The 20,082-nt window shown below is 41.0% G+C and overlaps 1 protein-coding gene across 2 annotated transcripts; it reads right to left on the bottom strand.

Annotated features, from left to right (window-relative positions):
- Positions 1 to 729: 729 nt before the first annotated feature.
- Positions 730 to 19,942, bottom strand: esyt1b (extended synaptotagmin-like protein 1b). 2 transcript variants are annotated; one of them, XM_040159684.1, is made up of 53 exons: positions 19,557 to 19,942; positions 19,091 to 19,470; positions 17,784 to 17,825; positions 16,611 to 16,745; positions 16,437 to 16,510; positions 16,263 to 16,335; positions 15,996 to 16,085; positions 15,764 to 15,819; positions 15,464 to 15,584; positions 15,193 to 15,369; positions 14,868 to 14,950; positions 14,598 to 14,646; positions 14,408 to 14,497; positions 14,176 to 14,271; positions 13,609 to 13,680; positions 13,399 to 13,485; positions 13,150 to 13,299; positions 12,841 to 12,954; positions 12,564 to 12,740; positions 12,320 to 12,405; positions 12,189 to 12,237; positions 11,819 to 11,908; positions 11,636 to 11,731; positions 11,466 to 11,537; positions 11,205 to 11,291; positions 10,950 to 11,096; positions 10,398 to 10,504; positions 10,129 to 10,306; positions 9,837 to 10,013; positions 9,657 to 9,739; positions 9,415 to 9,463; positions 9,232 to 9,321; positions 8,939 to 9,034; positions 8,488 to 8,559; positions 7,947 to 8,033; positions 7,695 to 7,841; positions 7,446 to 7,582; positions 6,969 to 7,101; positions 6,793 to 6,887; positions 6,449 to 6,584; positions 5,497 to 5,673; positions 5,290 to 5,372; positions 4,774 to 4,822; positions 4,571 to 4,660; positions 4,281 to 4,376; positions 4,111 to 4,182; positions 3,941 to 4,027; positions 3,656 to 3,802; positions 3,407 to 3,549; positions 2,755 to 2,886; positions 2,523 to 2,619; positions 2,009 to 2,058; positions 730 to 1,499 (listed from the first exon to the last, which is right to left on the bottom strand). In XM_040159684.1, exons 2-53 carry the CDS (start codon positions 19,451 to 19,453, stop codon positions 1,472 to 1,474), a joined length of 5,514 nt encoding a protein of 1,837 aa, XP_040015618.1. In that variant the 5' UTR covers positions 19,454 to 19,470; positions 19,557 to 19,942; the 3' UTR covers positions 730 to 1,471. The 2 variants fall into 2 exon arrangements, with proteins under 2 accessions (XP_040015618.1, XP_040015617.1); XM_040159683.1 differs by having other exon boundaries at positions 6,449 to 6,590; positions 19,557 to 19,941.
- Between the last annotated feature and the right edge of the window lie 140 nt (positions 19,943 to 20,082).

The raw sequence follows: 20,082 nt of genomic DNA, 5'->3' as shown, positions 1-20,082 counted from the left end.
TTAGAGATTGAGAATAATATAAGATCTAATCAACAAATAAATTCTGATGTATTTACTATACATTAAACCACCCAGCAGTATGTAAAGTAGTTGACATCAGCCCCACTTTTACCAGCTGCAGCATTAAAGTGATGCTTATACAGGAATACATCACTAATTAACAGTAATTATTCTGAAATGGATGGCTTTGTATTATGAGTGCTTTCTACTTTTGGTACTTTTACCACTTTTTACTGCTAATACTGGTCAGATAAAATTTTGAATGTGGGACTTTTATTTCGCTATTTCTACTATGTAGAATTGTTAATTATACTTTATAAGTAAAAGATCTGAGTTCTTCTTCCCGCACTACTGACAATGCAAGAAGCAAGAAAACCTCTTGACCTTTGTGGGGGGGGGTTTTTAAATGAAAAAATTTCAGAGCTAATGGACATTTTTCTTATCGCCTCAGTTTGACATTCATCTCTATCATTTACATTTGAACTTAAAGTAGTTCAAAATGAATTAAGATCTGTTCATATACAGTATAGCTATATCATTTCAATATAAAGCATCCAGTGTATATCACAGCAGAATAACTGGCTCTACCAAACAATTAAAGGAAAGAAGTGATACAAATACTGTATAACCAAAGGCACAGTACAAATGGTAATAAACTATATATAAGAGAAGTCCAAATTCCAAAAAATGGTTCCACAAAAACAAAAGGTGAGACGAAAATCTGTTTATTTTTCATCTTTCAACACACAGTATCTGATCTGATCCATTATCTTTGCAAATATACACAAAATGAAATATACCATGAATTTAATTGTAACATAGGTGTAACAAATAGTTGTCTTGTAGAAAAGAAAATCTTACAAAAACACAAATGTAGCAAAGTGTTGTGAAATATAAAATACCTCCAATGTAAGCCTGTCATACAACAGATGGAAAATACTGAAATGGCATTAGCATTCTTGAGCAATACATTAAAAAAATGTGGTCTAAAAATGTTACTGCTCTTCAACCAAGATACTCTCAGATGCGAAGCATTCTTGCAGCAGTAAAAGAGCAAAAAGAGCGAAAGAGCAAAAACAATATATGACTTAAATCTTTCTGAGCCTGTACATCTTCCACTTGCATCTTCACATCTTCCACTTCAACTCAATCTTAAAATCCTTATTTCTTCATATAGTAAAGTAACCTTCAGTCAAAACTAACTTGCACTTTATCCTTGTCAACTCAGCTACTTCATCCTACTTATCTTTGGTGAGAGTATTGATGTATGTGAATATACAGTGCAGTCCACTTCTATATTATATGTTGACACACAAAGAGCTGGGTGGGTGCAGGTAAGGCTGCCACAGTGGCACTGTATGTAGAGGTGGGTAGGAGAAGGCATCAGTGTGAGATGCAGCACTGGCACAATGCCAGGTTGAGTGATGATGACATCAACATCACTGTTCAATGTCACCAGCAAACACAACGACTATTCAGCTTCGTCTTTCAGAGTGAACCTGAAATAAATAGAGGGACAGTCATTTGATGAAAACCAAGCAGTGACGATCATCAAACAATGAAAAAATGAAGAAAACAAGTGCACAGTTAAATGATATTCCACTCAAAATATCCGTAGAAACCACTGCTGCAGCATAATCCATTTCTCTGCTGTGCATACACAGTAAAACAGGCTAAATACACTGCTGATTATCTAGAACGTACTGATTATATGGATAGACAGCAATGAAGGGGTCAGCAGTGGTTTGAGAAGTTCTGATGTTTTTTCCACCATGACCACTCGGTATGAGAGGAATAAATTCAAGCTGACTACACCTTCCGCTTCTTTGTCAGTGAGGAACAACTAGTTTGTTTGTTTTTCCCAGCCACCATTCACAACCACAGACGGTGAGTGTTGGATGCTTACTATTTTTACTAAATAAACTAAATACATAAAAAACAGATGTGATGAGAGTCACTTTAACAAACACAAACGCAGTCTGAAGAAGGTTCAGTCAGCTCTGCTCACCATTGTGTGACACCAGAAATCAGGTCAACTTCAGCCAACTCAATCTGCACCTAAAGAACGGGAATGACACGTTAACATCGGAATAAGCACTATTTCTGCATGGATTTAGTGCACTGCAAGAATGACTCGCTGAGCTTATGACTCTGAAAGGTACGGATACACTTGAAGTGTGTCCCTACCTTTCAAAACAGTCCTGCAATAAATGTAATCTACCAGTCAAGCTAATACTAACACACAGCCTGACCCGGACAAGTGTGGATTTAACCAAATTTTCTTAATGTTTGTGTTCTGGACTAGTTACATGTGATATTATTTGGGTACTCTACCGGTCACTCGTGTATTATCTTCTTAACTACATAACATTGGCTACTGTATGCAAGTACTGGCAAAAATATTATAAAATCTGTCAGTGTATGTGGGATGCAGTACATTCTAAAATTTGAAATTTCATTCCTCCTGTGTGTCCCATGCCACATGAGGGGCAGGCGTAAATACTGTACAGTCTCAGACTGACCTGTCCTATGATATCGCGGCTCCTGAATGAATTATTCTTCACCGATACGCTGAGGCGCCTGAATCTCGTCTCCTCCATAGGCAGCTCATACTCAAAACTTAAAGAAAATGCAAAAGATGATTAGATGTGAACGATGACACTAACAGATCTTCACACAATAAAAAAAATATAAATAAATAAAAAACCTGCACAGGAATATAGAGACAATGCAATAGGTCAATTATTTGGTTACCTCTCATTGAATTCTGGTTTGAGGTCTTTTTTTTTCACAGCTGTCTTCCTCTTGGTGGCCTTGCTTTTATCCGGCAGCAGCATGAGGGACACGTAGCTGTCTACACCATCCTTACTTTGAGACAACAGACCTCTGTACATGGAAAAGAAATGTATCTTAAATAATTTCACATGTCAAAACATAAGGATATTGAAAAAGCCCCAGCACGTTAGAGCAGTACAATACCTTTTTGTAAATGCAGAGCAATGTGCAAAGTGTGCATTGCTCATTTTTCATTTGAGGAATCATCAACAATGTCTTCACCTTGTAGGGTCTTCTTAAAGGACAGTTTCGTATGTTTTGTAAGGCAGGTCATTTTTCAATATCACTATGAATGGACATGTTGCATGTTTCTATCAAGGTACAGTAGGTTGAATTTGTTTGTTAGGTCTACATTCACAACAGCAGTTGGGGAATGTGCAAAATTCAGTCAACAAGATCTGGCATTTTTCAGTAGAACATATTGACATGTCTAAATATTCTATAAGTATCCGGAAAAATAATCCTATCCCTTAACCTGGCCTCAAATAATTACCATTATAAAGTATCTATATCATTGGTGTGGACACAATGTTATTTGAAGTGTTGTGGCACACCATTCGAGGAAGCGCACCTGCAAGCATGGACGACAACGATGAACTTTCTGTCCTCTGTGGCATACGACAGAGACAGCTTCACCTGCCCAGATCCACAGCCAGAGGCAGCGCAGGGCAGCGTCCCTGCACTGATCATATCCACCATTTTGGAATCCAGAATCTATTGAAAACAAATTCAGAATAGCATCAAAGAAATCTTTGTTTATTGGCAAAAACATACAGCATTTTAATACTTATACATGTAAGTGCAGATGTGTTTGCCTCACCTTGAGTTCAGCCCTCAGGAGGATCTGACTCTCAGGTGAGGCTCCATCCAGATGGAACCACTGGTCCAGGACCAGATGTGGCTCTGCAAGGAGCTCCTTGACAGTAACCACCAAAGATCCCATCGGCTGGTCCCAGCCACTCGACAGCTGCAATGCCAGAGAAAGAGAGAATGAAAATTACAATCCAAAATTACCGCAGTTACAACCTGTAACTAAAAATGGATGCACCAGCCAAAAGCAGAGATGCAGATTCTTCAAACAAATAATTGTAAATAAATGTCTTGCCTTTACTACAAGCATCTGATGTTTAGGGTCACGGACCAGGAAGTAGAAAGACTCATTCCACTGAGGACTGGTGCTGCGGTCACACAGCTTAAGAAAAATATAAGATGGTCATTACAATTATAAACTGATCACTGGACTGAGTATAGAGAACTGTGCATGAGGAGGCTCACTTTGGTTCTGTATGCTGTTTCCCCCAGAACAAGCTCGGCTCCTGCTTTGGGTTCCTTTCCACTTTTCTTCAACTAATAAGGCAGAGAGAGGCATTCAAGTTTTATTATATGAGGAATCATTTTTGTTGACTGTTGCACAGTATATAAATAAACTGTTGCAGGTGACTCACAGGTAATGAATGTGCTCTATCCACATGGAGAAAGAGCAGAGCAGCAGATGGGACAGCTTTGTTCTGATAAGACTGGAGCGACTGAAGCTGCAGTACCTGTGACATGGAGCACAGCCAGTTAGGCCTGGCAATAGTGAATGTGCCCTGCGTGTCGGAATGTGACTTGACAGCTTCGACTAAGAGGCTGCTTTCTTGGGTACACTTCAATAATCTGTGTTTAAAGAATGTCTGAATAAAAAGAGTGAGATTAAAGCTGGGTGACAAAGCTGCAAACATGGATAATGACCTACCTCGTCAAGTCTCACTGAATTTGACACTGTAGGAACCCATTCCAGTATCACGTGAACCCGCCCAGACTTGATGTCCTTCAGGGTGTACCACTGCAGCAGAGAAAAAGTCAGTTAAAGAAGCAAGGCAATGACCTTTTATGTAAGGAAATGACAGATTTTAGGCATCACATGCCATGATTTCTGATAATGAGTTATTGAGTAACCTGATCTGTGTACTGCGATCTGATGACCTCATTTAGCATTATACTGAATCTGTGAACATGAAAACAGACATTTTAGTTTCAGCGTCTTATTTCCAGTAACAGAGATTTCCTGTGCCGACACCAAGGGATATATTAGCATTATATAATTTAAACAGCCAAAATGGAAGTAGATTTAATTTTTAAAACAGGCATATGTGCCACCTTGCTGTTCCTCTGTGACACAATTTAGCTGCTCTTGTACTAAAATTTGTCATTTTAAAAACTTGACCTGTGATAGTGCCCATCATTTAAAGTCAAATATTGTATTTAAGTCAAATGTATGTAACATTAAAAAAAACATATAATTTATTCATCATTTATTTTTATACACTGATGCATTTCAGTGCAAAATGTTGTTAAGTAACAGGTAAATCTGATACAATGCAGATCAATGTAAACAGGACTCAACACTTTATATCTTGAGTACTGATGTAGGTTACTGAGAAACCAAGATTGAGAAGTATACAAGACACACACCTGCCAAGGAAGTCATCAGAATCTATATCCTTATCAAATGCTTCAAACTTGATCTCCTGGATGCTGTGCCCATTCATAACCACCTGTTAAAAAAAACAAAAAAACACCTTTGTTAAACAAACAAACAAACAAACAAACCAAACAAAAAACTGTATATACAATGAAATCCAGACAATGTGCACTACTTAAACCTAGAATACTTCTTACCTCATACATTTCATTCCAAGTTGGGTTGAGATTCTCTTTTATAACGTGACTCTTAAATGTAACCCCACCTATGTTAATTTTGACATAGGGGTCACTCTTGCCCTTCACCATGCCCCCCATCAGGTTGTCCTTGGCAACTAGATTCTGGGCCTCCAGCAGGTGAATCCTCAGCACCCCCTGCAAGGTGAACATTAGAAAGAATTTAAAACAAACAGGAAGTGTTTGAGCTCACAGCAACACAACTTTTTGATTTGTGGCCAAAAACACCGACAATATTAAAATTCAAACATTTTCTAGAACACCTGGTGGTTTCCTGTCTTACACAGGCTTATTTATAGACCCGTATGACTGTTCCTGACATTAGGGACACATTTTGGCACTCTAATAGGTAAAATGAACTTTTATAAGATAGATACTTTTTCCTACATGTCTAATCTAAATGTGGTTTATGAGAGTGTGTTTTTCTTGTTTTTTTTCATTTAGTAAAGGTCCCTTTTTCAAGCCAGACATCTGTACATTTTATAATCATACAATGTTTGGCACATTCAGTTTTCTTTTGAGCCTCCTGTCCAGAAGGGGTGATTTCAGCAGAGGAAGCTGAAATCCCCTTTTGAGACAAGAAGAAGTTGCACATTCACAATGTGAAGCATCAGTTCACTAAACTATCCACCGTCAAATGAATGCAGACAAAAAGGAGCAATAACTAAAGACTTGTTATTTAATCAATGTGATCAGTTATCAGACACACAGCTTTGATGGAGCCCTGACATTTTTAGATATTATGGTTTCTAAATAATTTTTGGACATTTTTAATTAATGCTCCCCACTGATATAATGAAAATATCTGAAAATTCAAAACGGGATTATGATGGGAAACAGATCCCAGTAGGGATGGAAGCTTGGTTGGAAGCTTAACTTCCACTCTGCTAAACAAGGCATAATCTAAACCCACCTCTTCACCAAAGTCCTCGCTGGGAGTGCTGTATGGTGGAAGAACTACAACAGGTTCAGGGGTCTCTTTGAGATCAGCTGGCCCCAGGGTTTCAGCAGGAAGACCAGTCACTGTGGCGTGGGCAAGGTTATCTAGACTAGTACTAAATTCATGCACACACACACGCGCGCGCACACACACACAAACACAGTGCATAAATTTAAACATGTTTAATGTTAGGTTTCTTTGTGGTGAAGTGATTGATCATTATTCTGTTATTTCTTTTTCTTCGAATCAATGGCTCTTATTAAGTAATAATGAAAGGAAGAAAATAGAAATTTTATTTTCGGCAATGTGGAGCTTACCCCGCTGTTTGTATTTGCTGTGGTTCAAAGACTCCTTCAATCGCTGTGCCTGACTGTGTGGGATGCTCCTCGGCATCTGTTGGTTCTTCCACCAGCTGAACCAAATTACATTACGGTTATGAAGGTGAAAATAGACGGGACATAATAACAGCTGACTACTACGTGATGCAACTCACTGCAGCTGCAGGGAATGTATCAGGTGCAGTGTGGATGGCAGCTGTTTCAGCAGGAGGGGCCTTTTCAGGAGGGGCCGCAGCATGTGCTTCTGCTGCTTCAGGTTGTTTAGGCTCGTTGGATACTGCAACAGACCTGAAAAAACACACTGCTATCACAAAACACCACAGCCGGACTGCTGACTGGACCAAAAGACCAAAGAGTACCTTTTTGTTTTAGCTTCACTGAGCAGCAAATGACCTTGCACACTTATTCTTTGTATTTTCCTGGCACAAAGGTTTTTGTAAAGGAGTATATTTCCTGGGATGGCCCACCTTCCCATTCCCACACTCACTCACAGGCACTGCAGTTTTTATTTTGTGTTCATTAATGCTTGTTTATGTTTTAAATGTGTATTTGTTGCTAACTTTTTTGTTAAATTTGAATAGCACACAGTAGCATGGTTGGTGTACAATATCAAATCAACCCAAAACACTCACTCATGTGTTGGCAGCTCTGAGATTTTTTCTTCTTCTCCAGCTGCTTTGAATGCCTCATCAGTGCTGGTGATCATCTCTTCTTTCTTTGAGCCAGTTACAGAAGGCTGTGGAGCTTCACTCATCCTTGAGTTAAGAATCTGTCAACAACAAATTTCCAGCTGGTTTCTCTGTGTATCGGAAACAATGGCACTAATCCCCTGTGTGTGTGTGTGTGTGTGTGTGTGTGTGTGTGTGTGTGTATCCTCGAACCTTGAGCTCGGCCCTCAGAAGGATCTCACTTTCAGGTAAAGCTCCATCCAGATGCATCCACTGGTCCAGGACCAGCTGTGGCTCAGAGAGCAGCTCTCTCGTGGGAAGTACCAGAGATCCCATTGGCTGATCCCACGCACTTGACAACTACAGAGATCAGAACACATTTATAATGTCAGTCAGAGGCTGAAATGTTGTGACGCAGGCTTTATTTAGTGTTTACTAGTAGTGTGAGGCACCCAGTACATTCACCTTCACTATGAGCATCTCCTCTCCGGGGTTCCGAACCAAAAAGAAGAATGCCTCGTTCCACTGAGGTGATCTGGAGCGATCACACACCTTCAGACAGAAAAAGAGGAAAATGGGGGTAATGGTAGCTCCTTAGACCATGTAACAAAATTATTTATTTACTGCTCTTAGATAAAATTGTTTCTTCCTCACAGTTTCAACTGGATTTTTGAACAGCTAAATGAGAGTATTGGTGTGCACTGCGGTCAAGCCTTCTGTCTTTTTTGATACTGTCAATAGGGATGCCAAATTTGTATTTTTTCTAGTTTTAAACAAATAGCTTTAAATCATTTACCCAATATAACTGTTCATCATTTACCAACACACTTGTTTGGTTTCAGGAAGTTGTGACGGGACATTCTATTGACTAATTTATTACCAGATTAATCCAAAAAATAATAGATCCAACCAACAGGATAATAATGAAAATTATTACTAGTTGTAGCCCTACACTGGCATAGCCAGTGTTTGTGTGTGTTTCATGTCTTTATCATCAGTGTCATACCTTGGTTTTGTAGGTTGTGTTACCGAATACAAGCTCGGCACCAGCCTTGGGCTCCTTTCCACTTTTCTTAAACTGGACACAGAAAGACACATAACAGATAAAATTTTGTGAATAGTCTGTACTTACTGTCTGTAATTACGGCAAAGATGGGGCAATATTCAATTTGCCTTTTGTTTTAAGAAATAAAATATTCCTGACCCACATCATGGAATCATAAAATCCAACAACAGTGATTGTTGTTCAACTAACAACAACTATTATTCAGTCTTTTATTTGTCTTTGTGATTACTTACAGAAACAACATTTTAATATGCAGATGTAGTTAATTTCCACTTTATGCCAGTAGAGTCTCTATATCAACACGTGCTTTCTAAACTTTAATCTATCTATAACTCAGAGACAGAACACTTATTATAGGGGCTTTCGGTGCACAAAATTACAAGGCACTCACAGGCAATGAGTGTGCTCTGTCCACATAAACAAAGAGGAGGGCTGCAGAGGGAACCGCCTTGTTCTGGTAAGACTGGAGAGACTGCAGCTGCATCACCTGCAGCAGAGGATCAAATTAAAAATGCATTATAGTGACTCAGCACCGATGTGCACAGTGACTCAGCTGAGCAGGAAATGTACATATGAGAGAGGAATAGGCAACAGAAATGATCAAGATTACAAATATATGCTTAAAATTATATAAGTATGTGCATGAATAAGGGAAGAAACTTAAACATGAAAAATTACGCAAACCTGGTCCAGGGCGTCATTACTGGACACTGCTGGAACCCACTCCGATATCAGGCGAACACGTCCTGACTTCACGTCATTCAGGGTGTACCACTGAAACAGAGACGTACCCTTACTGAATCACAGCCTGTGATTACACCAGGGGAAGACATACATGATTACATACAACATTCGTGGAACACTCACCTGGTCGGTGTACTGGGAACAGATAATGTCTGCCACATTGATTTTGAATCTATTTGCAATGAAGAAGAAAATGCACATTTTAGACAATAACGTGCCAACATACCAGTTTTGGACAAATAACTACAGTTTGGGCCCATAAGCACACCTTTTTACTAAATACCATGCTGAGGCAATGGAGACTAGGGGATTAGGAGCTTCCCAGTAATTGCTGGACAACTATAAACCTCTACATTAGCCCCCACCTGCCCAGGAAGTCATCTCTGTCCATGTCTTTGTCATACAGCTCGACTCGCACCTCCTGTCCTGACTGAGGCCTCAGCACCACCTGTGTGAACACAGAACAGTTGTGGGTAGTTATCACTGTCATTTCTATTTGAACTAATGCTTAGGTGAATTCAAATTGTACAGTCGCCTCTACACACCTCATACATCTCGTTCCAGACTGGGTTGAGATTCTCCTTGATCACATTGCTCTTAAACGCGACCTCTCCAACATTGATCTTGGCATAGGGGTCGCTCTTGCCCTTCACCATACCACCCATCATGTTATCTTTGGCAACCAGACTCTGAGCCTCCAACAGGATGATTCTCAGCAGCCCCTACAGCAAGAAATCATATAACTCTAATGATAGTTTTTTTTTTTTAATTAAAGTGATGGTGTTATGTCCTGTTTGCTTGTATCTGGTACTGTGGAACACTTTTTTGCAACGTTACCTCAGTGGCAAAGCTAAGGTCTGGAGAAGTGTGAGGGGGTTGTGCTATGGCAGGGCTTGGAGATTCTTCCACTTTCTCTTCAATTACATCAGTTGCCGTTTCCTTTACCACAACATCTTCATGCAAAGTCACTGAGGGGACAATGGTCTCCACAGGAGGAGTGTCCACTGAACTTGACCTACAAACACAAAGAGTAGCATTAAGGGAACTTTAAGAGACAATGGAGAAATGGAAAATAAGGACAGACTCTTTGGAATGAACTGTCTCACCTCAGCACTGTGTCTGTGTCCTGTTTTGGCGGAGCAGGGGAGGGGGCTGACGCTGCAGTGACCTTAGCCTTATCAGTTGCACCGGGACATTTGCTAGGAATCAGCATCTGCAGTAGAGTGGATATGATTATTTCACTTTGTTAACCAGCTTTGTAACAGTCCTGGTTGTAAATATCAATATCAGTAGTTCTACTGATATTGATTTTTACAAAATTAAAGAACTGCCTCGAAGCCAAGGGAAAGACAGGGGACAAACCAAGTGCGAGATACAGAGACTGAGACATACAGATAAGAAAGAAAAAGAAAGACATATTACAAAGAGTAAAATAAATACAGATACAAACAAAGATAACAATATTAGTTACACAGGGAGTAACGTATACACACAGAAAAAGAAACAGTGAAAATGAAACGGAAAAATTAAAGACAGAGAAAGGGGCATGCAGTGAATGTGATAAAGAGATGGAAAAAAGAAACTTAAAGGACACATGCTAAATATTTAGAATAAGATATAAAGAGAAAATGACAAATTGACAGACAGAGTTCTCTCACCTTAAGTTCAGCCCTCAGAAGAACCTGACTCTCAGGTGAGGCTCCATCCAGATGGAACCACTGGTCCAGGACCAGCTCTGGTTCAGACAGCAGCTGTCTAACAGGAACAACCAGGGAACCCATGGGCATGGTCCAGCAGTGGGAGAACTGGAGAAACATAACAGGGGGTGTTAACAGAGGGTGGGAGTATTTTTATATCAGAGATTACACCATTTGCAGCCACAGTGCTTTGATTAGGCACTGAAGCCAGCCTACCTTCATTACAAGAATATCTTCTCTGGGGTTTCGAACCACGTAGCTGAATGCCTCATTCCACTGAGGTGATGTGGTGCGATCACACACCTTCAGAACAGATGCAAGAGCCAGTTAATTTTACTGACAGATATTATGTCATTCGGAATAGTACAATAACCAAAAAAAAAAAACACAGTATAACCTGAATGAGGTCTGTAATTTCCCTTTGTGATTAATAAATACTCGGTCTATCTGTCTATTTATCTATGTTTTGGGTCTTACTGTAGTTTTGCGGGATGTTTCTCCAAGAGTAAGCTCTGCTCCCACTTTTGGATTTTTTCCACTCTTCTTCACCTGCAGAGAGACAGAATAGGCAATGATGTTCCTTGGGAGTTCAACGGTTAACCGCTAACCCTTCACGTTATCCTTCACAGCAGTATGAAAGGACTCACTGGTAAGCCATCTGCTTGTTCGATATACACAAACAGCAAGCCTGCTGAGGGAACCACCTTGTTCTGGTAGGACTGTCTGGAATAGAACTGAAGAACCTACAGACACAGGAAAGAATGGGCGACTATGAATCAAATGTACCACAAAGCGTCCATAATTACATGACTTGATTTGAAAATACTGACCTGGTCCAATCTGTCTGGCTCTGAGGCTGTTGGAACCCATTCCAGTACCAGGTGAACTCGACCAGACTTCACATTACCGAGAGTGTACCACTGAGAAATAAAGAGAAACCAAATTAATGCAAGAAGTACTGGGCTCACTGCACCAACACATAAAGGTCCTTTGTTATGTAATTTTAGAGGCAGTGTTAAAGCATAAGACTGGCCATTTTTGATGCTTATTCATTCCCCTTTTTCTAAAATTCCAACTGTTTCTGACCAAACTTTGGTTACTTTTGGAGAGGGTTTAATGTCCACTTGCTGTAGTGCTTTTTCCTAAGTCTAACCACAGTCCTAAGACCTAAAAATGCAGCGATGTGTTGAAGTATCCCACCTGATCAGTGTACTGAGAATCAATGATGTCCTTCAAACTGATCTTTAGCCTGTATGTCAAGAAATACGGGATTAGAAGGTATCTTCCTGAATCTAATTAGCATATGTGATAACTAAATTATATATGGCTACCTGCCCATGAAGTCATCCTTCATGTCCATGTCTTTATCAAACACCTCCACAAGCAGGTCCTGGCCTGGCAGTTGGGTTAGAATCACCTGAAGGGTGAACAAATTCACACATTTCAAAGGCTTCTTTCAAACCAATTATATAAGACATTTATAAACATATGCAAACTTCATGTTTAAAATTTCACAACGTTTTCCACAAAGTAGAATGAAACAGCGTCTTCTTTCTACAACTTCCTGTTATTCACCTCATACATCTCATTCCATGTGGGGTTAAGATTGCCCTTGATAACATGACTTGTGAACGTTTCACCCCCGATGTTGATCTTGACATAGGGGTCACTCTTGCCTTTCACCATGCCTCCCATCAGGTTATCTTTCGGAACCAGATTCTGGCCTGCCAGTAGGTGAATTCTAAGCAGTCCCTGGAAAGAAAAATACAAACTTTATAAAAAGTATGTGCCCTAGGCTCCGACCTTTATAAAAAACAATATAAAAACACATAACTGCACTGTTATCCATTACCTCTGTTGCAAAGCTAGGATGAGGGGAGGTCTGTTGGGGCAGCTGTTTGGACATTCCAGCCGCCAGATCAGATGATGCATCAGCTGAAATATGTTCCTCATCTAACCACAGTACCTATGTTACAGTGGAAAAAATAAGAGACAAAATGTGACCAAATCCCAGAATTATTTTTCAGTTGAGACACCGTCAGACACTTGTAATGATGTAATTGATAACCTTCTACATTGTACTTTTTTTAATTAGTATTTACTAGTCATTACTTTGTCTAATGCAGTGCAGGATTAGTGTATGGGGCTATTTGCCATTTACCCTGAGAACCGTATTGATATAGATGCGACTGGCAGTTCCAGAATTGTCCAACTGGAACCACTGGTCCAGAGAAAGATTGGAATTGGACAGCAAACGGGACAAAGGGATAGTCAGACTGCCCAATGTCTGCACACGGTCGGCGTCCTTCACCTGGTTAATTTAAAATGAAGGGAAGCCAAAATAAGACTACATCAGAATGTCACACTCACAGTTTAGTGCAGACTAGCAAATGACTTTATGAGCTGTTACCTGAATGTCAATGTCCTGTTTGAGTGGATCATGGATAAAGAAGGTAAAAGCTTCCTCCCACTCTGGATTAACGGTTGTGTAACAAGTCTAAAGATAAGAATAGACAGTAAAAGTGATTTACATTAGAAGTCCCAGATGCATATAAAATAGAAATAAATGAAACAGTACTATAGTATACAGTATTATAATGGGCCTTCTCAGTAGATATACCTTGCTCTCTCTAGTGACGTCCTGCACGGACAACTGCACCATGGGATTGGGCTCTTTATTTCCCTTCTTCATCTAAAAGATGCACAATAATAGACAAATATGAGTACACAGCGAGACATTCTGTAACCAAGAGCAGAGCAATAGTCGACTTATTTGCCATTCTGACAACCCGTGATTCATGTGAGCAATAGTGTGTATAATGCTACCATAGCAACGTCAAAAATAACGGAAAGGAAGCACCACAGCGCATGGTATAATCAGGAAATATAAATCTGCAGTGAAAGAAACCAAAGAGACTGATTTCATTCTAACGATTCTGTCATTGCTTTTCCCTTTTGTGTACGATATAACAGTAGAAATTAGCAAATTAGGAAGTGTGTTCAACAGCCCTGGATTAAGTTAGCAACTCTCATCCACACTTTAATGGAGTGAACAGGGTTGGAGTTCGAGGCGGTAAAAATGCGGAATGTCTGACAATTACGGCTCTGCCTCAGTTTAACCACACACAGGAAGCAGCTCTGAGATGAGCACGAATGCGGGCAGAGAGGGGAGAGATACTTGACTCACAGGAAGTTCCTCAGCCTTGTCCAGATATACAACCAAGATGGCTGAAGAAGGTGGATCAGCACTCTTACTCGTCACACTCTCATTCCTCTTCAGGATCTGGGAGAGAATTGAAAACAGTTTTTCTTTTTCAGCGTAATTGTCCGACACAATGATAGAGTGCTGAAGGGAATATAAAAATCCACTATACTCTAGAATCGACCAATAGTAAAAAGTGGAAATGAGTGACTCAAACCTGCTCAAGTTGATCAGTGTTAGGCAGCAAGGCCAACCACTCCAGTCTGAAATGAACCCGTCCTGACGGAGTGTCTTTCAAGGTGAACCACTGGGAAGATAGCCACAGGAATGCATTTACAATCCAAAGATTAAATATGTGATTATTCACCTGACTGTTTTGACTGAGATCACGACAGCTTTTTACTTACTTCATCCACAACTATGGATTTCTTCACGATGCCCAAATCCAATTTGGTCCTATATGGAGGAGGAGTGTGAAGAAGAATTACTAAAAGAAAAAATGTACTAACGAAAATAAAAGGGTCATAGTGTAGATGGATGCAACTTTAAGAGTACAATTATATGTCTTAAAAAAAGGTAGTGTACTTCTTCCCGTTGCCCATGAAAGGTGGCAGATGAAAGGTGACAGTGTGAGATTCAACATAGGCACACAGGAGACATGAACTATGCATATGTACCTGCCCAGGAAATCATCCTGGTCTGTGTCTTTGTCATATACCTCCACCTCCAACTCTTGACCAGGCACCTCATGGACTATAACCTGATGTACCGGACACACATAAGGACATGAAGACTGACAGAGGGATTTGTATGGAAGCTGGCTGTGGCCTCATGAATGAAAATGAACTTTTTCAGCACTGTAACAGTCTAATTCCTCAAATACAAAACAAGGTGAAATGATATATGATAGCCATGAAAAATAAAGAATCTTTTAACACCTGCACACACGGAATAATGATCACACAAATTTCAGACTTTCCATGAACTCTTCATTGTCCCTACCTCATACACTTCTCCCCACTTGGGAGAGTCTGTGTTGTCAATGTGTTGGGAGGTGAAGGTCTGAGGGCCCACCCTCAATATGGCATAGGGGTCTGACAAGCCAGCCATGACCCCTTTCACATAGTTGTCCTTTGCTGCTAGATTCTGTGCCTCCAGTAGGTGGATGCGTACCACACCCTGAGAAAGAAAAAGCGAGTGTAGGTATAATATGTTGGTGTTTACTGAAATGGGTAATAATATTTTCATCTGCAGGTCCATGTTAAGGCTTTACCCTGGGCAAAGGACAGCGTAGTTGGGCCACATGCAGGCCAGGAACCAGGGGGACAACTAGGCGGTTGGGCAAAACCAAGAAGGAGGCAATGGCATCCATAATCATGCTGTCTGACATGACACTGAGACGAAGGAGAAAGTTATTTGAGTGAAAACATTCTGCTGCACTGTCTGTGTAATTGATTATCCACTGTATAATAAAATCTACACAGCAAAAAAATATTGTGAGGTTATTTTTATCATAATATGGTGGCTATTGCTAATGTGTCAACCAAAGAAAAGTTAGTTCAGCATGACTCACTTCAGTCCAGGGATATCCAACAAATTAGTCAATCCAGTCCAATTGATGTCTAGTTTCTGGGAAGAGATCAGACAGAAGAATGTACTGTGTGCATCAAATGAATCAGGACTGATGAGAAATCAATAGCATGAAACACATAGGAGACTGAACTGAGATGCATGATAGTCATAGGAATCAGGGTTGAAGGTACAACGAGTAAAGGACAAATAGAGGTCAATGTAGATGGACGTACGGGCCTCTGGATGAAAAACATGGAGACTGCACCCACTATGGGCACATCTCCAATCAGAGGCTCCAGAATCACCCTCATCATCCCATGTAGCTAAAGACGGAGAGACAGAAAAGATGCTCGTGAAAATGACTGCTCAATACTAATGCCATATTTCAGTAAACCCTTAAACTTTAGGCAAACATCGTCTTTGAATTAAGAATTTTACATGAAATGTTGTGCCCAATACCTTGACCACATAATACTTTTAAGCTTGATAAGAAGACACACCTGTATTCCTTTAACTCCGGCTTTGCAGAAGTATCTTTTCACCTCAACATTGATCTCTACATTACCAACATAGCTGAGGATAAAAGAAGAAAACATTTTCACCTACAATAGTGCCTTCTACAAGCTGTAAAACAGAAGTGACAACGACTCACAAACCGTTGGAAAAACATTCACCTGATATACAGATCTAGCAGGACTTGTCCCTTGTCATTCTCTGTGTGTGCCTTAATCCCAACAACCTTCATGGCCTGGAGCAAACAGAGAGCACATTTGTTCGCAAAATATAAGTGGCATACATGATTTGTGTGAATCTGTGTCATATTAAAATTAAGGTATCAGTGCCATCACCTTGTCACCCATGTCCACTTTTGTGAAGCTGAGGGTCTGGAGGTGGGAGCTTGAGGCTCGGATAGACGGAGCGATGGTTTCCACCAGCAGCTTCTCAAGGTATTGGCCAACAAAGGGCCACACCTGCTGCAGTACCTGGCCAGGCCAACAAGCATAAGGTCATATGCTGCTTTTGTTAGTAAGACAGGTAACATATGAGGTGCATCCCTACAATATTCAACCAGAGACTTCTGCTTTAAGTAAACTTTGTAAATTTAGCCATGTACATTATAACAAAACTATCTGTCAGATGCCTTGGCTTCCATGAGCAATAACAGAAGAATGACAGAGACAGCTGTAGCCAGTTGAGCCTCCTCAGCTGTTTCCTCTTCTTATTTCGGTCCTTGCATACACCACAATGAATCTCATGCTCTACATGTGTTCACTTTTTCACAAAATATTAATGTTGCTACAGAAACCTGCTAAGTCTTCATTCCTACAGGGAACGATCGAAAAGCAGAGGCAGTGTTTGATTGTGTGCGTGTGTGACTGTGGGGAAAAGAAGAAAAAAGAAAAAAAAGTCCAGCATAAGTAAAGAGTGAGTCATCAGCCGCCTGCTCCCGTTGAGGATGAAGCCTGAGCAACAGGGGAATCTGCTGACCTCCCCGCCAGTAAAAAGTCTCAAAACTCTGCTTTGTCTGCTCTCTGACGTTTGGATCTCGTGGTCCTGTTAGCATGAATACTTCTATTTCTGTATGTCTATATTAGTGGCCCTTGTCTCTTTGGGTTAGAAGAGAAAGTTGGAGGAAGAGACAATAGCTGCAGTTTTATTTAGTTTAGGGGTACTGGGCGGCTCCTCCCCTTTCCTGTGATCTAGCTTGTAATGAAATGGAAATGTTGAGAGGGTTGCCTGGCTCTAGGCCTGCTCCCTGCAGTACAGACAGAGTAGCTACACTAATGGGGGTGGGGCCTTTTTCTGGAACATGGCAGCAGCAGCAGCAGTGCTACCATCTATCAGCTAGCACCAGCTATTAACCTAGCATACACTACCTAGTGTCAATCAGCACAACAGCTGGGCCACTGAATGGAAATACTTAATGAATGTGGACTTAATGAAGGAGGAATAAACAGTGCCTTTGTGTAAAGTCATATGGTGAATAGATGAAGCAAAATAGGAAACCGCTGATATTTTACCTTATTCAGCCACTCAACTTTCTCAACATCTGGAAAGTTGACCTGAAGGAAAGAAATACAATGAGGCTACATACTTAAATTTAGAACATAAATAGGAACATGATAAACTCACAACAGGATAGGGAAATGATTCAGTCATAGCTGATGCAAGCCTGCAAATGTCACCATTAGCACTGTTGATATCCTCCCAGTGCTTTTTGCACCAGGTTTTACACCGAGCAAATATTACCAAAACAAAAAAGGAAAGCAGATCAGTGCAGCAACTGTCAATTCAAAGATCCCTTTGAATGATAAGGCTGGCAAATACATGGTATATCTTTGCATTAAGGTAACGTATAAGGATACTTTTGCAATATAATTGCTTGAACGGTCTTCTCAGTTTTTATTTCATAAGATTCTCTAAGAGAAAATCCTAACAAACACCATTTGTTGTGCATACTGGAGAGCAGCATTAGAAAACAATATGGAGATGCCCCATTTTTAATACTTTAATGAGTAGCATGCTGTCTGGTTGTGCAAGCAGTTATTGAAATTGCTCACTGAAACAAGTATCCACAGGAACCTCATTTGGGTGTGGCCAGATATTCTGTGTCAAAACAGACCCATGTGGGTTTTACCTTTTCCATGTTAGAGATATATACTGTCAGGCTCGATGACTTGCAAATCAAGTCTTACACATTTTCCAGCCACCTTTATATAAAATCGCACAAAGGATTAGAAGGTTTAAGTGTTATTGTGGTGGTTATAAAGCAGTCAGAAATGCCCCTCTATGTTTTCGGTCTCAAAATGCAAACATTCCCACACACAGGAAATCTAGCAACTGTACTGGAGGAAGTGATGGGGGAACAAAGTTCTACATATGACAAAAAGGGATTTCTGCACACCTGACTGCAGGCATGTTTCAATGCGGACCTAAACGCCATCAGGGACATAAGAAAAAACAGTTTCACAAAAGAGAGTCTGTATCTTACTGTCTACAGGAAAACGTTTCCCTACACCCTTTCTGATAGAGACCCAATATTATAAGTTTTTCAGAGAGAACGGCTAAAGACTAATATCTGATTCCATAGCAGCTAAAAATAGCCATTATTGGGCTGATTTACTGGAAACCAACTCTTTATCCCACCCTGCAAGTCCCTGTGGGGGTTTTATGATTGTGGGTCCACTCCCAGGTTTTTGCCTTGCTTTGCATAATGTGGGGTTACTCTAGGTCAAGGTGGGTTCGGCAGAACCGAAGTGCGCTGGTGTATGGTAACAACATTTCGACGCTAAAAGACACACTGACAGCGGTGTGCTCATTTTCTTACCCACGCAGGGAGGTCTCGCTTGATTTTGGACGCTTTCAGGGATGTGTACTCCTGCTCGTTGTCGAGCAGCTGTATGGCTGACTTCAGACGCGCCTCCTTGGCTTCTCGGGCGTGCTTCCACCCTGTGTAGACCATCATCCCGAACACCAACAGGCTGGTGCTGACCCGGTAGTAACCGGCCAGGTAGACGGGCAGCAAGGCGCCCAGACATTTCCCAAATGTCCAGAGGACCGCGACCGCACTTATCCCCTTAGGTTTTGGAGCTTGCGTGTCCGGGGCGCTCAGTGCCTTCTTCTCGGTGTCGGCTGTGCTCGGACACTCGGCGCCCTTGGGTTCACTCGGCTCCGATTTGTCGCTTTGCATAGTGGTATATCCTGAAACTAAGATAAAGTCGCCGTGGGTTAGTATTTGATTTAGAAATGTTAAGCTTTAAAACTCTGGCGTTACATTTCTATCGGCTACCTACCGCGTATCCAAACGCCCTGCTGCACTTGGCTTGCTCTCTCGCTAGCTTAGTTCACTGTTCGCATCTTCTTCGGCGATATTTAAACGTGTTTGTTGGCACTGAGCTGGAGCAATGTTTACTGACTGAGCACGGGTCCAGGAGAAGTGGTCGACAGCAAGTCCTGCTGCTCACCCTGTCCCGTTATTTGGACGAAAACACGCCCACTGGGACGGAGAGAAAATGCATCTTTGACTCTTTCGCTGCTGCGGCAAGACGGTGATCCAGTTGATTCAAAGAACCGTCATTACTGCAGCATTACGTTGTCCAAGACCGAAAATCTCCACGGCTTAAGAAGTTATTCAAATGTCGGTCTCACTGCATGTTTAAAAGCAAGTTTGCCTGTCTGATGAAGCACAGAACAGCCTTGTAGCTACTGCTTCGTGTCAAATCGTTAACCCCCCCGCAGGACTTACTTTCTGCTGCTGCGGTTTATTTTAAAAAAAACAGCAGACTGCGCACTCGATCCCTACATCCGGTATGATGTAGG

This window comes from Xiphias gladius, chromosome 21, assembly GCF_016859285.1.
Source record: "Xiphias gladius isolate SHS-SW01 ecotype Sanya breed wild chromosome 21, ASM1685928v1, whole genome shotgun sequence".
In the NCBI taxonomy this organism is placed as follows: domain Eukaryota; kingdom Metazoa; phylum Chordata; class Actinopteri; order Istiophoriformes; family Xiphiidae; genus Xiphias; species Xiphias gladius.
This window is presented reverse-complemented; position numbering and strand designations above follow the sequence as displayed.